Source organism: Alosa alosa, chromosome 7 (genome assembly GCF_017589495.1).
Source record: "Alosa alosa isolate M-15738 ecotype Scorff River chromosome 7, AALO_Geno_1.1, whole genome shotgun sequence".
Classification (NCBI taxonomy): Eukaryota; Metazoa; Chordata; class Actinopteri; order Clupeiformes; family Clupeidae; genus Alosa; species Alosa alosa.
The window spans coordinates 23182455-23205363 of NC_063195.1; the positions used below are offsets into that span (position 1 = coordinate 23182455).

At 40.4% G+C, this 22909-nt stretch overlaps 2 protein-coding genes across 2 annotated transcripts in view; both read right to left on the reverse strand.

Annotated features, from left to right (window-relative positions):
• Nucleotides 1–58: 58 nt before the first annotated feature.
• LOC125298511 (sulfotransferase 6B1-like) lies at nt 59–8435 on the reverse strand. The gene is made up of 7 exons (XM_048249293.1): nt 7954–8435; nt 3729–3841; nt 3345–3434; nt 1489–1612; nt 1278–1372; nt 957–1107; nt 59–545 (listed from the first exon to the last, which is right to left on the reverse strand). Exons 1-7 carry the CDS (start codon nt 8153–8155, stop codon nt 418–420), a joined length of 903 nt encoding a protein of 300 aa, XP_048105250.1. The 5' UTR covers nt 8156–8435; the 3' UTR covers nt 59–417.
• A 12133-nt stretch (nt 8436–20568) lies between these two features.
• LOC125298505 (sulfotransferase 6B1-like) overlaps nt 20569–22909 on the reverse strand; it is a 28376-nt gene continuing 26035 nt past the window's right edge. Inside the window, exons 7-9 of the mRNA XM_048249281.1 lie at nt 22655–22749; nt 21230–21380; nt 20569–20890 (exon numbers count right to left, since the gene is read on the reverse strand). Of these exons, the coding sequence (XP_048105238.1) occupies nt 20820–20890; nt 21230–21380; nt 22655–22749 (317 nt within the window). The 3' untranslated portion in view covers nt 20569–20819. The remainder of the gene's footprint in view (nt 20891–21229; nt 21381–22654; nt 22750–22909) is intronic.

Below are 22909 nucleotides of genomic sequence, written 5' to 3' on the forward strand. Positions count from 1 at the left end.
ATGTTCCGTTAGCACTGTCACACCATCTAGTGGTAAAATATCCATGCACAGACACACATGCAAAGAAACACTTTATTGATTATGAATTAATTTTCCAACCACTTGCACTTCTGTATGAATTCACTTTGACCCCAAAATGCCACGTGTATTTCATTCAAAATCAATCATTACAAATAACAGCATATTCAACAGCATTATCACTATGCTTATCTATACTTGCAGTACAGTAGGTGTCATATTTGTGTAGGGATTTCTATACACTGAAGATTGGGTATGTTTTATTGATTTTTATTGATATGCTAGAAAATACCGAATGCTCAACTAAGCAAGGGATCTGTGTAACAGCTCCCTACTTGCAGTAGGTGTCGTATTGGAGCAGGGCCCACAGAGATGAAGTGTGATCCCTGCTGCCTTTCCCTACTTGCAGTAGGTGTCGTATTGGAGCAGGGCCCCCAGTTTGGTTCCTGCTAGTCTCTTGCTGAACTCCTCGTCCATCTGTTGGCTCTGGGCCTCACTGAAGTGATTCCTCCAGTCGCCCACCTCACCTGGTCAAGACAGAGAAGTGATTTAGAGATTATTTTTATCACAAAATATCTGTTTATGTGTGAGAGAAACCATAATGTACAGATAAATATGTTTTGTTCAGGGCATTTATAGTAAAAGGGAGAAAACGGTGTTTAAGCATGGTGATGTTTCAAACATATTATTCTCTTATTTCCTCTCAGAGGACTCTCACAGTGATGAAGAAATTCAATTAAATTTCACATATCACCAAAAACAATTGAAATTGTTTACAGAGCCCAGGGTCTGAAACGATCAATATAAAAATCATCCTGTGATCGTTAAACTGAGAGAGGTCTACAAAGCAGACACCAAAAAATCCTACTACACTCCACCATCCACTTCAAACATCTCAGCTCTGTGTCTTCATCGAGTGTCAGTGCAATCTCACCCACCTTTCCTGAAGAAGACGCTGCCCAGTTTGCCATGAGAACCACTTTCCTTCATAGCGCTGAAGGTTGTCTCTGAGTAGATGGTCTGGACCTGCTCTTCAGTAAGGGGGAAGCCAAAGAACTGGGAGATCTGCCTGATGCCCTCACTCAGGTCCTGCAATGGTAGGAGAACAAGGATGTGTGTTATTTACTGTGTGGCACATAGTCTATGGCTGTGCATTCATAATGCACCTGTGAGTGCACATGACTTGGATTGTGTGTGTGTGTGTGTGTGTGTGTGTGTGTGAATGCAGGCATGCATGGATGTGTGTATGCTAATCTTGCCTGTTTGAGGTCCTCATAAGTTATAATCTTCACATTTGGATCGTCCATGAGCTTATCCCAGGCAACAGCATGGTCAAAATATGAACCCCAAACCACTGATTCAATAAACATGCAAGCGTCATCACATAGACAAAATTAAATAATACCATACTGGATTTACTACATTACTACAACTGCTGTGTTGCACAAAGCCTTCAGAGTCTGTCCCTACCTTCTCCGCTCATGAAGTCTGAGAAGAACTTGTCCCACTCCACGCTGGGCAGCAATGGGTTCTTGTTCATGAAGTGGAAGTAGGAGACCAGCGTGTCCTTGGGGTTCCTCCACACCACCAGCATCTGGAAGGTCAAAGGTCGTAAGACACCTCATACGGTGCAGTGGGGTTTTTATGGTGTCTGATTTACAGTAATTCAGGACCTCACTTCAAAACAGAATAGAATGAGTGTGTAAGAGTGTGTATAGAAAGGGTGATATCTAAGCAACCCAAAAGAGAACCTTTTTTTGTTGCAGAGGTTCCCACTTATCACTGCAGACTGTGCAGTGTTTCTGCAAAGAGCGTTTACTCAAGGGTGATACTGTAGCTAAGCAACCCACCAGGGATTATTATTTGCTATAGCGGTCACATCTGCATCATGTAGCAACAAAAAAGTGAGTATGATTTTTTTAGAAAATAGATAAACAACATATATATAGTTTTTTATGAAGGTTGAGTGATTGTTCATCAGTATATTGTTTCTTTTTATCCGTACATCTACCGTGGGAGCTCAACTAAGGTAATAACTCCATAATAAAGAAATTTCAATTCAACTCGATTACAGTAGACTTTTTTGTCAAATTCAGCTAAATGCTTCTCATTGTCATCCATGTGAGTGTCCTCAAAACTAAATACCAGTGTGACAACATTATGGCTCTGCAAATGGAACAGCCTATTGCCAGAACCACAGACAGTTCCTTTAACCATATGATACATTAGTGCAATTTCATCTTCTGGGTAAAGATAGTTTATGGAAGGACTGTCCGAATCATAATCATGATTATTTTGGTTAATATTGAGATCATGATTATTCAACACTATTAATCTATGATTTTGGAAACATCATCCATGTTCTAAATCTGCATACAAAATAATTGTAAAATAAATAACTGTTATATTTTGATTATGTTGCTTTCATATGAATTCATAATTTATTATTAATCGATTAGTTTGATTAATTTCACAGCCCTATACGTTCATGGAATATACAGTGCAACCAGAGAGTTTTCAGACCCTTTCAAGTTTTCCACATTTTGTTATGTTTCAGACTCTTAAAAATAATTTTAAAAAATCTCATCAATCTACACACAATGGTCCAATACTCCACAAAAAACAGGAGTTTGGAGTGTTTTGTAAATGTATAAAATAAATAAAAATAAAAGACTGAAATATCTCATTTACATAGCCTAAGTATATAGACCCTGTGTTATGATTGCAATTGTGCTCTGGTACATCCTACTTCTATTAATGGTCCTTGAGATGCTACAACTTAATTGGAGTCCACCTGTGCCTAAATAAATTAATTGGACATTATCAAGAGAGGCACACATCTTTCTATATAAGGTCTAACAGTTGATGGCGTATGTCTGAGTGAAAACCAAGCCACAAGGTGAAGAGTATTGTCCGTAGACCTGTGAGACAGAGTTGTGTGAAGACACAGATCTGGGGAAGGGTACAAGAACATTTCTGCAGCACTGAAAGTGCCCAAGAGCACGGAAGCCTCTATTCTCCAATGGAAAAGATTTGACACAACCAACAGTCTTCCTAAATCTGGCCTCCCAGTCAAACTGAGTAACCGGGGAAAAATTGCCTTGGTCAGACAGGTAACCAAGAAGGACCAAATGGTCACTATGAATGACATGTGGAAAACTTGAAAGGGTCCGTTTGCACTGTAATTGCCGTTGTTAGCTAGGGAAATGTTGTTGGCTAGGGAAACTAGGGTCCCAAACGGTCAAAGTGTATAAAGTGAGTATAAAAGGCATGAATAGTCATTAGTACAGCGAATAAAACTGTGATGTCCTGCGATCTGTTCTGACCTTGGTCTTCTTCTCTTTAAAAGAAACGGGGATGTTGACGGGGTGCAGGTGAGTCCCCAGAAACCGCGGAGACGGCCGCTGAGCTATGAGCTGTTCAATAAACAAAGGGAGAGAGAAAGAAGAGAGAGAGAGCATGAGAGAGAGCAAATGTACAGTACACTCTGTACTTAACTATCCCCTAACCTATTGATTGCAGGTAGTGACCGTGATATATCAAAATATCCATGGCTTTATGCATGTGCATACTGTATGAGCGTGCTTACTTACTTACTTACTCACTCACTCACTCAATCAATTGTTTGTTTGTTTGTTTACTTAAATACCTAAGTTTATTTTTAATCTTGGACATGACCAATTTAATAGCCTAGTGGAGGCCTTCCTCACCTTCTGTGTGTCTGGAGAGAAGAACTCGATCAGTGGTGGCATGTCAGGGGTTTCTTTCTTCCCGCTGGCCGCAGCCATCATTTTACGCAGCACAGCCACCATCCAGTTGAATCCTGGGAGATACAGCACAGGTGTCGTATGTAAGGGATAACGGTCGCCAAGGTGCTGCTTAGCTGAACAAGTTCTGTTCAAACATGTTCATCTCTGTGTGCAAACACTGTCAACCCATAGGGGTTCAATCAGATGGGGGTTCCCTTGTTTAGCAAGACTACCTAACATAACACTCCATCCTGTGCCTTCACACACAGTTTAAATTTGTCCCTACCTTCTGTAACGGAGGTGAACTGAGCTAACATGCTAGTTGTGCATGTAAATCCTCATACCCCTTAAGAAAACTTCTGACCACTGAGTTGGAAGCCTGGGCTTTTGGCTCAGTGGTTAGAGCGTTCGACTCCCATGCCAGTGTGTATTGAGGTGTCGGGTTCGAGGGTCGTGAGCGGCCTCTGTTACACTTCTCCACTCATGAAGTCTGAGAACTTGTCCCACTTCACGATGGAGTTCTTGTTCTTGTTCATGAAGTGATAGAACCACAGTGTCCTTGGGGTTCCTAATTAAACTAGATGTATACAAAAGATGTATACAAAATATGACCGCCGCCCAGTCCAGCACATTTTTTCCACAAAAAGAAATCATATAGGTTTAGTCAGAACTTTATGCACATAACTGTGATTGGTCAACTCGCTCTGTGTGTTGAGCCGGCTGCTTCAAGCAACCTGTGGGTAGTAGCACCATACTCGCTAACATAAGCTTAGCAAATAAACTCAGACATATTTTGGTTACAATTACGGGGTTATCCGATTGTAAACTGTCTATCTGCCAGTAACACTTTGAAATGAACACTTTGTATCGCCAACGAGCAGCAGTAGGAGTTCGTTCAACCTTTGCGGTGGTCAGCGACGCAGACATAAGAGACACAAAACTTTGAAAGGTTTACGCCGACGTAAAGGCAACTGCATTGTGTCGACGCAGAAGCATAAATTCTATTCACCAGCACATCAGTGAGGGTGTTTACGTCGCACGCATCCACGCACAAATGTATGGGCATACAAATAGCAGTCGCTTTCAAAATAAAAACAACGATATTGATTTGCATGCATTATCTCTATGCTATTGTTCTTTCACGAACCTTACGCGGGCCGGTCAGGGAAAGCCCGCGGGCCGTATGTTGCCCATGTATGGTTTAGGAGGACCATTTTTTTTTCGTAGAATTCCGTTCATGGGGGGCCACACAATAAATTAATTTATATTACTATACACCAACTGGCCTGTAGGTGGCGGAGACAGTTTTCTGTGAATATCTCGAGAACCGTGAGGGGCCTAGGAGGTCCACCTTTTTTTTGAATGTTGGTCTTAAGGGGCATGTCAACCTATCCCATTACCACTTATTTCATGTATAGCGCCACCTAGTTAAAAATTAAAAAGCAAAACATTAGGTGTTTTCATCTCAATATCTCTGGCTGACAAGGTCAAAACTGCCCGAAATTAAAAGTGTAGGATCATTATGACACCCTCCGAATGCATGCCAAGTTTTGTGTACTTTCGTTCATGGGGGGCCTTACAATAAAATAATTTATGTGTACATTTAGTGACGTATACCAACAAGGATTCCCGGGACACTGAAAGACCGAGGTACACGAAACTTGGTGGGCATGTAACCCCACATGGACAGCATGGAACCATCACTTTTCGTTTTGATCTGTAGCCCCCCCGCTGGACTGGACCCCCTGAAAGGAGGGTAGGGCAGACACAGTTTTCTGTGAATATCTTGAGAACCGTAGGGCCTAGGATGACCAATTTTTTGCATATGTTTGCCTCCAGGGGTCATGTAAACCCATTCCATATGCACACATGTGCATAAACAGATACACACGCACACACATACATTCACAGTAATCCTACGTATGACACATACTCACACAGTAGACATATATACGCATGCATGCACATGCACACACACAGACACATAAACAGGCAAACACACAAGCACATGCACATGCACGCACACACACCCACCCACACACCCACACACACATAAACATAAACATGTACACACACACATGCACACAATTCAAGAATTTCTCAGAATTATGAACAGGCAAGATGGGGGTGGGGTTGTATAAAATGTATATTACATGTGAAATCTATGAACTAATCATGTTTTGGTACTTGTTGTCTAGCAGATACCAGTGAGAATTGAGTGTGCATAATGCAATTCAGTGAGACAGTTAGAATCATATATGCCTTTCAGCGTGACTTATTTTTGTGGAAAACATGTGCTAGACTGGGCTGCGGTCATATTTTGTACCGCTCTGCGGTACATCTAGTTAGTAGTAATAGTAGTATTATTATCTAGAACAGTGTTTTTCAAAGTGTGGTCCGGGGACTACTGGTGGTCCGCAAGCTATCCCAAGTGGTCCGCAAGCAGACCTGGTAAAATATGATAGATGAGTTGTCTGCCATATAGACCCAACTTGTATGTAAATCCAAACAGTTCTGCAACACTGTCTATGTAAAATATGCCAGTTTAAATCATAGGAACACAATAAGCAAAGTGCAAAGACAATAAGCAAGGTGGTTCAGTGAGTAGGCCTATTGTGTAGGCTAATATACTATTGAAGTAGATCTAATCTTTTTTTTTTTTTAAGGTGGTCCGTGCGTTTCTGTTTTATTGGTTAAGTGGTCCTTCGTCTGAAAAAGTTTGAGAAACACTGATCTAGAACATAAGGTCGAGCCCAATCATCGCTGTAAGGCCTACATCATTGCATCATTGCTGTAAGGCCTACATCATCGCTGTATCATTGCTGTAAGGCCTACATCATCGCTGTAAGGTCTACATCATTGCTGTAAGGCCTACATCATCGCTGTAAGGTCTACATCATTTCTGTAAGGCCTACATCATTGCTGTAAGGCCTATATCATTGCTGTAAGGCCTACATCATTGCTGTAAGGCCTACATCATTGCTGTCATATACTTTTTCTATCTCACACAGTATCTACTATGTACCATATCAGAGGCATTCCGTGTCAAATCAGACAAAATCCAGGAAAATGGTGGCCGTCTCATTTTTTTTGTTTTGTCTACCTAATATTTAGGTCCCAAAACGAAGACCTGTAAGATATTTTTGGTAAATTTCAATGTTTTCGTATTTTTTTCACCCTTGATTTTGTGTCATTTAAGGCCTTAACTTGGAGGCCATGTTTAGGCATTAATATCTTGAAAAGTATTATTCCTAGCCTGCCCAAACTTTGTAGGGTGGAATACAGACATGTATTTATACCCATAATGTCACTCTTTTTGCACTTTTTTCCCCAAATCTAGGGCCTTGTAGAAAATGAAAATGCCGTATAAACTTTTAATGGTTCAGTCACACTAATAACAGTTTTGTTTTTCACCCTACAAAGTTTGGGCTGCCTATGAATGATACTTTTCATTATGCCCAAACATTGCATACCAGACAAGGTGATTTTCAGGCTGTAAAACTGAAGTAATTTCAAGGGCTGAAAATAATAAAAGACATAGGATTTGAACAGAAATATTTTACAGGCCTTGGTTTTGAGACCCATATTCTTGATATAGACAAGGTTTGAGCAAAATCTGAGACAGTGCAGCAACAGCCCAATGACCCACCTCTGGCCTTTCAGCATGTATTGTATTGTGTTCTAAAGAGGCTTTCTTTCTGTACTGTATACCCAAGGCATGTCGCTGGTCATTAGTTGTGCAACATCCTGTAACCTGATACCAGTTTGGATTTTCCTGTTGTTTCACATTTTGCACACTGACCACAGGGTTTCAGTGAAGGAACATGCTGGCTAACTTATCACAAGGAAAGGTGGGGTCGGTAATGATTTCTTTGTATTTTTTATGTGTGTGTGTGTGTGTGTTATGCATTTACAGTATTAGTGTAAACACACATACAGTATGTGGTACACACATTGACACAGACCTCTGGTCCTGTGCATATCTGCTTTTGTCAAAGTAATGTGTGAATGTGTGAAAAGTCAATTTCTGTAAACCTAAATGTTTGCAAAGCCTCACTATATCTTCAGAATCTCCACAAACATTTCTCCTTCTTTACACACATGAACCAGAAGAGACCCAACCAAGTCCCTGAAAGTATTCAGCACCTCCCCCTTTCTTTCAGGGTGCACACCCACACCCACTCACCACACTTGGGATAGGCCACCAGCATCACGTCGTCAGCCCGCGCCTCCATGGTCTTAGCGCCCTCCAGGTTCTCGGCCGGGCTCATGATGGAGGAGTAGATCACCCCTTCGAACTTGTAGAGTTTGTCCTCGTCTTTGACATCCTTAGCCATCTCCATGCGCGACTGGCCCAAGTTCATACCGGGTGCTGGAGGTCCAGACATGTTGGCTACTCAGTTGAGTTGAGGAGAGGAAAAGAGAGGTGCAGGAGAAAAGGAATGATGAAGAAGGAGAGAGAGAGAGAGAGAGAGAGAGAGGGTGAGAAAGAGAGAGGGTGAGGAAAGGCAGTGATCACTGAGAGTGCAGCGAGAGGAGGTGTAGAGTGCAGCGAGAGTAGGTGTGTATTTATTCTAGGGACAGGCAGAGAGGGAAGGAGTTAATTAGTGGGTTAGTGACCGTAGCATGTGGGTGGGAGGGATTTGTAGATAGAAGATGTGTAATACAAAAAGCATAGGGTTTCAACGTGTATTATTATGTAGTGCACGTGTGTGTGTGTGTGTGTGTGTGTGAGAGAGAGAGAATGTGTGTGTGTGTGTGTGTGTGAGAGAATGTGTGTATGTGAATGTGTGTCCTTTTGTGTCCATGTATCTGCTATCTAAGTTTTGTGGTTGTATACCATACTGTATGTTAAAAGAAAGAATCAGAAAGACCTCTGTCTCTTTCTAAATGCTATGAAACTCCGTTACGTCACAGGACGGGGCTGAACGTGCCAGAACTAACAAACAGACCCGCTTTCTGCATCCTCTGTAGCCGAACTGACTCAAACACAACAACTTTCCCTCTTCCCCCTTTCAACAACTTTCCTGGACAATCGTTTCCAGTCTATGCATGACACAAACAACTAATGTCCACAACTTCACCTGGGGAAATTGAATTTACATCTCATTTCTCCAGAAAAAAAGTTAAATCCTGTACAAACATGGTGAATATGTTCTTTAATTTGTATCAATCATCATATTGTAAGTTCATTTTAAAAACATTTGCATTGCTGTGTGATCCCTCCACACCGTTCCATTCAACCTTGCTCTTGAGTGCACACACGGTCTCAAGTACCAGCTGTAAATCACTCATATCTGCTGTTACTGATGAGCTCAGAGTCCGTCTCACTGGAGGAATTGCCAAAAGTGTAGAGTAATAAAAAAAGCTATCAGTTAATTTAGGCTCTGTTATACATTGTACATATTTGCATTCTGAGTGAGCTACAGATAAAGTAAATAAAACTAGATGCACCGCATAGCGGTACAAAATATGACCGCCGCTCAGTCCTGTACATCAGTTCCGCGAAAATAAATCACAATTCAATTTGTCTCCATATTTTACTCCATCCCCCACTCTTGAAACTTTTGTGTATGCTTGTTTGGCATGCCTGAGTAAAAAGGGCTGCACAGAAAGCCTACTGGTGCTGAAAAGGTGAATAGATTGTAGAATAGCCAAAGAAGATGTAGCATTGTTATAAAACCTTTAAAATCTCTAAACAATCACAAGTAGGGCAGTTCATCACAGTTCATCCATTGCAACTGGATTGATGAAAGGTCACTTAAACCTGTAGGCTACATTGTATTTGGGAAAAGCAAAAGGTATCAGCATAATGTTATTTATTTATTTATTTTTTATGTATTTATAAACAAAAACATCTCTGTCAGTTCCATGCCGTTTTCAACAGCTATCAAAACAAAGGTCATTTTGGATGGATGGATTTTTTGTGAATGTTTCTTCTTCTACATAAGATTTTAGTCATCCTTAGTTCATGTAATACTTTATTGTCAATGCACAAATTAAGTAATAGTCTGAAACGTTATTGTTAATGCACAAATTAAGTAACAGTAGTCTGAAACGAAATGCTGTTTTACATCTAAACAGTGGTGCAAATAACTGACATGTCCAAATGGGCCTTGATGAAATGCGTCGCTAGACTGTTCATACACATTTTAACGGGCCAAAGTTGAAGAGCTTTGTCCGCTATTGTTCGTGCAAATATAGGCTGATTCATGTTCCCTTGCATTGTGTAACTGAGGTCCATGGCTAGTCTGGCTTTCATCAGACCAAGCTCAATCTTTTAAGAAATCAAAAAATAAATAGCCGGCAGATCAGGCTGGGTTCACCCAGCCTAGTCCATAGGCAACCGATATTGTTTAATTTTTCCGATTGAGATATACACGCTCTGGCTATTCTAAATGCAAAATGCATCAGGGAGTTATGACAAAACGGTAACTAACAAACTAGATCCTAATAGAAAGCTGTTAGCTTCCCTAAGCTACAGGTAGATTATAAGGTAGGCCTATTTACAACATACATTTTCAATAGGCTATGCTGGCTTACACAAATAAAATCTCCTTTGAAACCAATGGCTTACACCTTACAGTATCAAGCGGACTTAAACTGCCATATCGCGGGTTTAAAGTTGTAATAACATTCACGCAGCTCCAAGAGTCAAGGAAAGCGAATGAAGTTGTCACTTCTAAATGGGACCCACTACACAGTAGCTTAAGGTGTGTTGCTAAAGCAGCCATAATGAAATGAAGGTGTCATTGTTTGGATACTTCACACACACGTGCTTTTTAATTTCACAGACTACCACTACCAAGCTGGAATCAAATCACATCGATTCCCCTCTCACACCCTGCACGCACTTAAAACAAAATAAACAGGCGTCTCAGTCTCACACATGTATCAGACCGGTGTAACGTTGGTAAATCTTCCATTGCACAGAATGATTTTGAAGCACGTGCAATAAATGACAGTCGAAAGATACAAACAGTGCTGCTATCAATTTGCTTGGTATAACCGCATTTATAGTTTTCTACAAATGCAATAAATCAAATGGGCCTCCATCACTCAACCAACGGTAACGGTAACATTACCTAGGTCCTTATTGATATTACAAGATTAACGTACCTGCAGTAAAAACCAAGCATGTCCGATAAACATCCTCAGATTTATTTTGGCTTCAAGAAGAAATGGGAATTACACTTCATGTGAACATCGTCCTATCCTTATTAGATGTTCGCTGCGGTAAATTACAGTCCTTGTAGGAAGCGTCCATTGTTTTTCCAACCCACTTTTAACTTCCAACAAAATTACGTCTCACTGCAACAATGCGCCATCTAGTGGACAAACGACTACTTATCGCCAATACTGAAAATGCAGCCATGATGATGATGATGAATATTTATTTTGGCTTTCTTTTAATCCTACTGAATTTGTAATTATGTATCGGCCGTTCTAATACCGATAGTATGTGGGTGCCTGTGTGTGTGCATGTGTATATGTGTGCACCGCCATTTACAGGCCAATGAGTGTACAGGCACTAAATGTACACATAACCTAATTTTTTTAGACCCCCCCATTTATGAAATTCTACGAAACTTGGCATACCCCCAGAGAATGCCAGGTCAATCATACACATAAAATTTGGTGAAGTTCTGAACATCTTAACTGAAGATAGGGGCGATTAAAGCAGAATAATATTGCATTTTCATTTTTTACCGGGGGGGTGGGGGTGCAAATCACAAATGAGTGATTATGAGCCAGGTTGATGTGGGCCCTCGAGACCAACATACCATAAAATATTCTTCATCCTCAGTGCCACGGTTCAGGTAGTTATTTAGGAAAAACAGTTTTTTTTGCGGTTCGGGGGGCCCAGCACAGGGGGGGGGGGGGGGGTGGTGAAATGATTTTTTTCCGTAAAAGTCTAGTGGGGCTACATACCCACCAAATTTCAGTTACCCCGGTGGTTCGGTGTCCCGGGTATCAATGACCAAAAATTCAGGAAGTAGATGACGGGAAAAATTCTTGAATTGTGTGCATGTGTGCGTTTACAAGTTTATGTTTATGTGTGTGGGTGTATGTGTGTTTGTGCATGTGCATGCATGCGTACATATGTCTACTGTGTGAGTATGTGTCATACGTATGATTACTGTAAATGTATGTGTGTGCGTGTGTATCTGTTTATGCACATGTGTGCACATAGAATGGGTTAACATGACCCCTGGAGGCAAACATACAGAAAAAATTGGTCATCCTATAGGCCCTACAGTTCTCAAGATATTCACAGAGAACTGTGTCTGCCCTACCCTCCTTTCGGGGGGTCCAGTCCAGCGGGGGGGCTACAGATCAAAATGAATGACGGTTCCATGCTATCCATGTGGGGGTACATGCCCACCAAGTTTTGTGTACCCTGGTCTTTCAGTGTCCCGGGAATCCTTGTTGGTGTACGTCACTAAATGTACACATAAATTATTTTATTGTAAGGCCCCCCATGAACGAAAGTACACAAAACTTGGTATGCATTCGGAGGGTGTCATAATGATCCTACACTTTTAATTTCGTGCAGTTTTGACCTTGTCAGCCAGAGATATTGTGATGAAAACACCTAATTTTTTTGCTTTTTAATTTTTTTAACTAGGTGGCGCTATACATGAAATAAGTGGTAATGGGATGGGTTGACATGCCCCTTAAGACCAACATACATAAAAAAGGTGGACCTCCTAGGCCCTATGGTTCTCGAGATATTCACAGAAAACTGTCTCCTCGCCACCTACAGGCCAGTTGGTGTATAGTAACATAAATTAATTTATTGTGTGGCCCCCATGAACGGAATTCCACAAAACTTGGCGTGCATACAGAGGGTGTCATAATGATCCTACACTTCCAATTTCGTGCAGTTTTGACTATGTTAGGTCACAGATACCTTCAATTACAACACCTCATTTTACTTTTTGTGTTTAACTAGGTGGCGCTATTCATGAAATGAGTGGTTATGGAAGGGGTTGACATGGCCCCTTGAGATCAACATACAAAAAAAAATGGTCCTCCTAAACCCTACGGTTTTCGAGATATTCACAGAAAACTGTGTCTGCCCTACCCTCCTTTCGGGGGGTCCAGTCCAGCGGGGGGGCTACAGATCAAAACGAAAAACCATGGTTCCATATGTGGGGTTACATGCCCACCAAGTTTCGTGTATCCCCGGTCTTTCAGTGTCCCGGGAATCATTGACGGAAATTTGGGCATGCGAAAAAAACAAAACAAAAAAAAAAAAAAAAAACAAAATCTGACTAAACCTATATGACCGCCGCGTGGCGGTCATAATAATATATGTGCTATAACTATAGAAGTCAGTTTTCAAAACAAAAAACACAAAATTGATTACATAATCAAACTGATTAGTAACACAATAGGCATGGAGGGTAGTTGCCAGAAAAAAAAGTGACCAATGGCAGCAGAAGAGATATATATTTTCTGAAGCACTGATTTCAGTCCTGTCTGGTGAAGAGATGATCTAATTCATAGTTGATTATACATAGTAAGTAAAATGTAAAAAAGATGTTAGCCTATAGTTGGACTGAACCATGTGCTTTTGAGACGGCAAAACAAATGTCACTGTAATGTAAACAAAGACTGGCGCACCGCCACACACACAAACACACTCTTACACACTCTCACAGATGGATATAGGCGCGCACACGCACACACACACACACACACACACACACACACACACACACACATATGTACACACTCAAGCCACACTTTCATGCAATGTCACTCACCACTAATGGTTTCAAGTCACGCAAGAGCCAATGACTTTGCATTCTTTGCACTCCTTGAACTGCAGTTTGCTTTGTGTGTGATCGGATAGTTCTTCTCACAAGAGGAAAAGGTGATAGATGTGATCAGATACACACAAGCGCATATACACACACACACACGCAATACCTCTCTCTCACACACACACACATACACCAAACACACACTTGCAAGCACACACACACATACCACATACAAACACTCAGAGAGAGAGAGAGAGAGAGAGAGAGAGAGAGAGAGAGAGAGAGAATTCTGCATTCACACATTGGGATTTTGAAATCAGCACCAAAGTGCTAGTTCCCCGTTCTGTTGTATTTATCAAGACCTGTATTCAGAATGTGTGCTTGCATGTCCGTGTGTGTGTTTGTGCGTGTGAATGGATGTATGTGCGTGACAGTATGCATATTACATAATACAGAAGGTATTCAGTGATCAAATCATGAAAATATTCATGATAGTTGCCAAGGTGCAAAAAAAGTATAATCTCCCCCAATGAAAAAAAAAATAAAATGCCTTGAGATAATTTCAGGAAGTCAAAAGCCTGCCCGGTGAGACCAGCGTTTACACAACTCCATTCACTGATAACACTTGCGTGAGAAAGAGCTTCTGTGCATGCAGGTTGCATGCGTGGAAACAACACTCTACCGAAAGCCACTGTGAGGAGTATCAGTTTAAAACTAGTTGAGCAGACTATCTTACAAAGGCATGCTGTAACCATTGGCAACAGCACAGTTTGTATGCTAACGTTTTCCTCTTTGCTACATTGTGTGGTGGAAGCTTGTCTTTTTTCTCCCCAGATATCCAAACCAGTTCACAGATATATGTAGAGAACAATCTGCACAGCTAGTGGAAGCAACAGGTTTGTATATGTTTCCTTCACATGACAGCATTCCCACTCTTACTTCAACATAAACTTTCTTACTTCAACATCGACTTTCTGAGGACTTTCCCATAAATACAAGGACCCAACACAGCATGTTTTAAGACAAAGATTTATATTTTCTCAATGTGACAATTAATATGAAAGTCTACAAGGATATAACTAGATAGATAGATAGATAGATATTTTGGCTTCAAGAAGAAATGGGAATTTTATTGATTCCTATCCTTATTAGAGGGGACATTCAAGGTCCATTGTTTTTCAACCCACTTTTAGCATCCAACAGACATCCCCAATGAAAAAAAAAATAAAATGCCACAAAACATGTTTACACAACTCCATTCACTGATAACACTTGGAGAAAAGAGCTTCTTACAGCAGAAAAGTTTAAAATATACATATCTTAAAAAAATAATACACTGTACAATAGATATCCAAACCAGACAGATATATGTAGAAGATAAACATGATACTAAAATACTAAATACTAAATATACTATATAAACTAAATCAAATATCAACATAGTGTGCTTAAGGATGATCAAGCATGACAGGGCAGGGACTGAGCCTGTAATTCAGTGTGCATTGTAAGGTGCTCTATGAGAGTGATTGTCATGATGATGGTGCAAATAGGTAAGTCCAACAGTGCAACAGTGCAAGAATGACATCTAGAGACCAGCATAAAATAAATATGGACATATAAGAGAATAATGTATAATGTATGCAAAGTAATAAAAAAAAAATATATCAGTGCAAGAGGTTGAGGTAATAGTCATTGGTCAATTGGTATTGGTCATTGGTATTTTAAAAGCATCAAGTACGGCCACAGTCCAGGCGGGAGGGAGGGGTTGTGCATATGTACTAATATAGCATGTAAACAGTGCAGCAGTAAAACAGTAGGCTAGTGGACAGTACGTACACAAACATGGAGAGATTTATGCAGAGAAGTCTATCTCTCCTCTACCCTTAAGTGAAGCATTGAACAGTTCAATGGCCCTGGGGACAAATGACTTCCTCAGTCTGTCAGTTGTGCATGACAGTGAGCGAAGTCTCCAGCTGATCAAGCTCTTCTGCTTTGTAATAGTGCTGTGGAGTGGATGACATTAATTTGTCCAAGATGTTGATCAATTTGTTCAGGGTCCTTTTGTCTGATATTGAAGTGATGCACTCCAGTTCGGCTCCCATGACAGAGCCCGCTTTCCTTACTAGCCTGTCTAGTCACCCAGCATCCTTCTTCTTTGTGCTTTCTCCCCAGCATACCACAGCATAGAAGAGGACGCTGGCAACAACAGACTGGTAAAACATCCTGAGGAGCTTACTGCAGACATTGAAGGACCGCAGCCTCCTCAGGAAGTACAGCCTGCTCTGCCCTTTCTTGTAGAGAGCTTCAATATTGTTTGACCAGTCCAGTTTATTGTCCAGGTGTAAGCCCAGATACTTGTAGGTGTTTACCACCTCCACATTGCAGTAAGTCACAGAATTGACTTTAAAGCACTATTGCTTGTTTATAAATCAGTAAATGGAGCAGGACCTAAATACCTGTCAGACATGCTTCAGCAGTACACACCTTCTCGTCCTCTCAGGCCCCAGGTGAAAAACCTGCTAGTAAAACCTACTGTTAGAACTAAACATGGTGAAGCAGCTTTTAGCTGCTATGCGGCTCAGCTGAGGAACCAACTTTCGGATGACATCAAAAAGCCCCCAACTGTAGCCAGTTTTAAATTTAGACTTAAGACCAAACTGTTCTCAGATGCTTTCTGCTAACTGTGCCAAGTTACAAATTCTGAATCTGCCTTGATAATTATTCTACTTTGTATTTTATTACTTTTTTACTACTTTTGCCTTTGTTTTTTGCTTACTAATTATTCTTAATTTTTAAATGATTTTACCTTGTGTTTATGTTTTCTTTTTATTATGATCTTTACCTTTTAACTATTCTTTGACTATATTGCCCTTCTATGCTTTTATTTGTTATTATTGTTTGGTTTTGTTTATGTAAAGCACATTGAATGACATCTGTGTATGAAATGCACTATATAAATAAACTTGACTTGACTTGACATTGACCCCATCAATGGAGACTGGTAGCAGAGCAGGCTTTGATCTGCGGAAATCCACCACCATCTCCTTGGTCTTTGAAGTGTTGAGTTGAAGGTGGTTGAGTTTGCACCATTGCACAAAGTCCTCCACCAGGCTCCTGTACTCCTCCTCTTGCTCGTCCCTGATACACCCCACAATTGCAGTATCATCAGAGAACTTCTGCATGTGGCATGACTCAGTGTTGTAGCATAAGTCAGATGTGTACAGGGTGAACAGGACTGGCGAGAGCAGTTCCCTGTGGATCTCCAGTGCTGCTGATCACAGTGTCAGAGAGACAGTTCTTCAGTCTCACGAACTGTGGCTGCTCGGTCAGGTAATCTGTAATCCAGGATACCAGGTGAGCGTCCACTCCCATCTGCAAGAGCTTGTCTCTCAGTCTGAGGGGTTGGATGGTGTCTTACATGATTTAGCTTGTGATGGTGAGCAGTGGTGTTTGCAGGTATTACGGTGTTCATTTTAGGACATCCTCAGACTCAGGTGTCAGACTCAGAAAAACATCTGTCATCTTCAGACAAAACTGCCTCAGTGTCAGAAAAACCTCTGTCATCTTCAGACAAAACTGCCTCAGTGTCAGAAAAACCTCTGTCATCTTCAGACAAAACTGCCTCAGTGTTAGAAAAACCTCTGTCATCTTCAGACCAAACTACCTCAGCATCAGAAAAACCAGACTCAGGTGTCAGACTCAGAAAAACATCTGTCCTCTTCAGACAAAACTGCCTCAGCTTCAGAAAAACCTCTGTCATCTTCAGACAAAACTGCCTCAGTGTTAGAAAAACCTCTTTCATCTTCAGACCAAACAAACAGCGCCAGAAAACCAGACTCAGGTATCAGACTCAGAAAAACATCATCATCTTCAGACAAAACTGCCTCAGCTTCAGAAAAACCTCTGTCATCTTCAGACAAAAAACATCTGAAAACCTCTGTCATCTTCAGACAAAACTGCCTCAGTGTTAGAAAAACCTCTGTCATCTTCAGACCAAACTACCTCAAACCTCAGAAAAACAGACTCAAAGGTGTCAGACTCAGAAAAACATCTGTCCTCTTCAGACAAAACTGCCTCAGCTTCAGAAAAACCTCTGTCATCTTCAGACAAAACTGCTTCAAACCTCAGAAAAACATCTCAAAGGAGTCAGTCTCAGAAAAAACGCTGTCAGAAAAAGTGGAGTCAGGTCTCAGAAAAAATGCTGTCAGAAAAAGTGGAGTCAGATCTCAGAAAAAACGATGTCAGAAAGAACAGTCAGACGAAAAAGTCTCAGATGAAAAGTTATCATCACATCATTATTCCCAAACCCATAAACAAATGTGCTATACCATGATGTAATACCATATAATACCATTATAAAACGTTAGCAGTTGTCATTGTCAATGCACAACAATAATAGACAGACATAAAGATAGACAGGTACTTGAAATGTAATCCCCAGGAGACAATAACTGCAGTGTTGTTGAATTAATTTGATATGAGATGTTATCTTAACTTATTTAGAGAAATGTGCCGTGTTATCTGCTATTTCATGTAATGGTATTACATCATGGCATAGCACATTTGTCTTTATGGGGGTTTGGGAATAATGATGTGATGATGATTGCAGGTTTCTTACTGGTAGGTAGTGTAGCCTACAACTGGGAAACGGTTAGCAAAAGTAAGAAATAATGGTCCAGGTGACGTTCTGGACTTTTGTGGTGGAAAAATGTTTAACCCACTTTTCCCTAGCTCATTGAACGTACCGTAGTCCTACGAAAAACAAATTATTTTGCTGTATGTAGTAGGCTATGTAGCAGACTCCGGTATGTGCCTCACAGCAGCTGCTAATGTTACTAGCAAAGTGAGGTTAGCTAAGTTATATACATCGATTTTCCTACAATGTGTATACCATTGGATCACTTTTTACCTTTACTTATAATTTCTACATCTATCCAAGCACCAAATATAACATGCCAGTGATAGAATAAATGTATTAAGCATAATATTAAATTCACCATTCTGTATCCGTCGTCTTCTTCTGTCCCCACAATAACTTTTCATTTGAGACTTTTTCATCTGACTCCTTCGTCTGACACTTTTTCTGACAGCGGTTTTCCTGAGACCTGACTAATTTTCATCTGATGTCTGATACCTGACTCTGATAACTTTTCCTCTGAGACTTTCTCATCTGACTTTTTTCTGACAGCGGTTTTGGTTTGAAGCAGTTTTATCTGAGGATGACAGAGGCTTTTCTGACGCTGAGGCAGTTTTGTCTGAAGATGACAGAGGTTTTTCTGAAGCTGAGGCAGTTTTGTCTGAAGATGACAGATGTTTTTCTGAGTCTGACACCTGAGTCTGGTTTTTCTGACGCTGAGGCAGTTTGGTCTGAAGATGACAGAAGTTTTTCTGACGCTGAGGCAGTTTTGTCTGAAGATGACAGATGTTTTTTTCTGAGTCTGAGGATGTCCTAAAATGAACACCGTATGCAGGTGTACATTCTGCCGTGCGCACTGAACCATCAGGCTACTCAGCTACGGGTAGAGAGAGAATGGGTGTGCATACCATAACATTTATTCCTGCAGGCGCCCTTGATGGTGACTGAGTTGTTCGTCCAATATGGAGGCAGATGAGGCCGATGACTTTTATGAACTAGCTTTATTAACTAGCACTACCACTAGCTTTATAAAGTAGCACTAGCTTTATGAACTAGCTTTATGAACTAGCACTAGCACTAGCTTTATGAACTAGCACTAGCTTTATGAACTAGCAGTTGGTACACTAATTGCTCTTTTGACCTTTTCATTTTCAACTTTGTCAGGGGAGTTTCTAGTGGGAATATCTAACAAAGACAATGAAACAGCCCTAAGCTTCTCACTGGCTTGCAGCAATTTAAACTCTCATTCAACATCAACACCCACCAAATGTACAAGCCCAATACAGCAACATCTTGATGGAGACATTATGTTTCACAAAATTCATACCGAGATTTACATAGCAGCCAATTTGAACAAAGGGGCTAAAATGCAATTACATTTTCTTTAATATAATTTATTACACAGCTCTTCACAAGGCAAGTAGAATGCTTTATTGACTTGAATGGGATTTCCCAAAGTTCTAGCGGTCATTATTTTCGATGAAAGGACCTCTGAAAAAAATATTGACCACTGTCAATGGCAACGAAGTATGTGCTTCTAATTCAGGTATTTCATATCACTACGCAAGGACTGGAACTTCCTTCAAAAGTGAAAGCAGACTGTTGATCAGCTGTGTTTTAAAGAATGTTTGATTCAAGTTCAGCGTGTGTTGTTGCAAACTATTTGTTTCTCAGCAAATGCCACGATGAACGGTAACAAATAGGCAAGGCTATGTAAAATAAAGTCATATAGTGGGGAGTTTATTATTTCATTTTGGCAAGTAGCCGTGTAATAAGCGGGATAATTTATAGAACGCCGGTCATTATTGGAAAATAAGTCCCTTCAGGGCGGAACAAGACCCCTCCACTGCGCGTCGGGGTCCGGTTCGCCCTTTCGGGACCTATTTTCCCAATAATGACCAGTGTTCTATACATTATCCCTTACATAGATCATCTCCAGGGTATTTGGTTATTTCAATTAATTTTCAGGTGTTTTCCATGACTGGAAAAACTAATCTCTAAAATTCCAGTTTTTCCAGAATGTGTGGGAACCCTTCAGTCAAGGTTAAGGATTGTCACTTGCCCAGTTGAACATGCCTTGAAAGTGGTAAATTCCTTCTTACTTTTGCCTGAAAGGGTCAGAAGTAATTGATTGATTCTTTAATGTTCTCCATGGTGGGTGGAAGAGGGTGCTGACTTGATCACGTTATAGTGCAGTAGACACTGACCCGTCTCTGTAGTTTCACCTACACTGTGTAATATTACTGTGCTTAATTGTTCACTGAAACTATTTTTGCTTCAGTGATTCAATTAGAATCCCCATTATGGAATAATAAGAAAACAAGGATGTGTGTATGTGTGTGTGTGTGTGTGTGTCACACCACCATCTAGTGGTAAAGAATGTAAATACTTCCAGATTTCAGGATTTTTATTTTTCTCAAAAAGCTTATACATGTTTAGAATACTTCAGTGTGTAATCTCATTTAAATTTGTAACATTTTGTTATTTATTATTTTGGTACTTATTCACACATTGTGTTTTGTAACAACAATATTTTAACATGTCTATTTAAAAATACACATCTTGTAAGGCGTTGGCACATTGGTTATTTTTGCAATAGGTGTCGTATTGGAGCAGGGCCCCCAGTTTGGTTCCTGCTAGTCTCTAGTTGAACTCCTCGTCCATCTGTTGGCTCTGGGCCTCACTGAAGTGATTCCTCCAGTCACCCACCTCACCTGGTCAAGACAAGAGCAGTGATAATATAGTAAAACACTGACCGCAATCCAGTTAAGTGTTTTACTGTAGACTAAAACATACTGATAAAGACTGATATGGTTTCTGTAAGGGACAGTGCCAGTGATGGCTGCTGGAAAAAGGAGTTTTGGTCTAAAATGGATAACCTAAAAAAACATGCATAAACATAACAGTAGTGCTTACAATGTCAAAAGCTTGCTAGTCTGCTAAAGCCTATATTATGCAATGTTTAGTACTAAAATAGACAGACATTTCAACATTTTTCTGAAAAAATAAACGCAAATTAACTCAAATTAACAGACGCAGATAATCAAGCTCACCTTTTCTGAAGAAGACACTGCCCATTTTTCCGTGTACACTGTTGGCACTCATAGCGCTGAAGGTTGTCTCTGAGTAGATGGTCTGGACCTGCTCTTCAGTAAGGGGGAAGCCAAAGAACTGGGAGATCTGCCTGATGCCCTCACTCAGGTCCTGGAATGGTAGGAGAACAAGGATGTGTGATTTCAAGACCATGGGACACATGTACTGTATCAATTGATGTGTACAACTTGCCGTAAATCTATGTGTACTGTACACACAATCTCACAATTTGTGTAGAAATGTGAATCGACAGTTAATCCACCGCCCTCTTGCAAATCGAATGTGAATTAGAAGATGGAATATTAATTTCAAGTGTTTCCAGATTTTCTTGCTTAATGCACATTAAGAAGTCAAATGGTAAACCAGTACTGCTTATTGCAAAGACTTGCCTGACAGAACTACAAAACAACTGTTGATATCGGCCTCAGTTTAATAAACCTATATCATGAAGTCATGACTTCCCATGAGGACCAGCTACAAAGTTCAGTGATGGTTGCAATATGCACAATAAACAATACGTGCAAATGACCACACTAATTCATAAACAGACCATTTGGCTTTCATCAGAGTTAGTTCCTCTTGGCATTGCCAAAATACACACTTCAAGCATACCCCACATTGAGACAATGTGCAGAGGTAAGGATTTTTTTCTCTGGAAAATACCATTTCATGTGTACAAAACTGTTAAAGATGTGGTCAGTAATTGTACACGATTTAAAGCCCATAAAATGTTCTGTCACATTCAGTAATTATCTCCCCACGATCCACTAGCTGCCCATTCCGTGAGTACGCTGTAAAAAAAACAGGTCTCTGTAGGCAGCCCAAAAACTAGAAACAAATCCAGTCAGCCTGTCCCCCAAACAAAAATGAAACCCTGTGTGGAGTATATTGAAGGGAGGGGTTAGCTACCTCTCTAGTGTGTTTCATTTGGTTTTTGGTTAAAATATAATTTACATTGTTTTGGACAAAAGTGCCTGCTAATCCCTCCTTGAACAATTTTCTTTGGTTACTGCCCCACTGGATGACCCCCCCCCCCCCCCCTCCCTTTGGCCACTATTCCCTGACTTCATGTTATGAGGATGACTGTTTTGTTTGTTTGTTTGTTTTTTCTTTGTGTTTACTAAAAACCTAATAAAAAGTTAATCACAAAAAAAAAGTGCCTGCTAATAATTTTGAATATAAAGATAAACATAAAGAAACAACCTCTTGACTGCACCTTTAAACAGGATTTTAGTGCGTATGCCCAATGTTTATATATGCATGTGCTTTTTGAATATAAGCTTCAGCTAGTTTGTTATGCATTTGAGTGTGTGTTTGGAAGAATATCAGTGTTTGCTAGCATGTGTCTGTGTTTTTTTTTTTTGTGTGTGTGTGTGTGTGCATACCTGTTTCAACTCCTCAAATGTAACAGTCTTTACATTTGGATCATCCATAAGTTTATTCCAGGCGAGAGCATGATCAAAATATGAACCCCAGCCGACTAAGACAGACAGACAGACAGAGAAGACGGGTATTTTAGAATAAATACTGAGCAAAATCCACACAACATTTAGGAGTCCATAGACAGCAATGAGCTGGAAATGCAAATGAGCTCGCCATGGCTCGGTGCAACCAAAACTACCGATGGAAAAATTAACCAA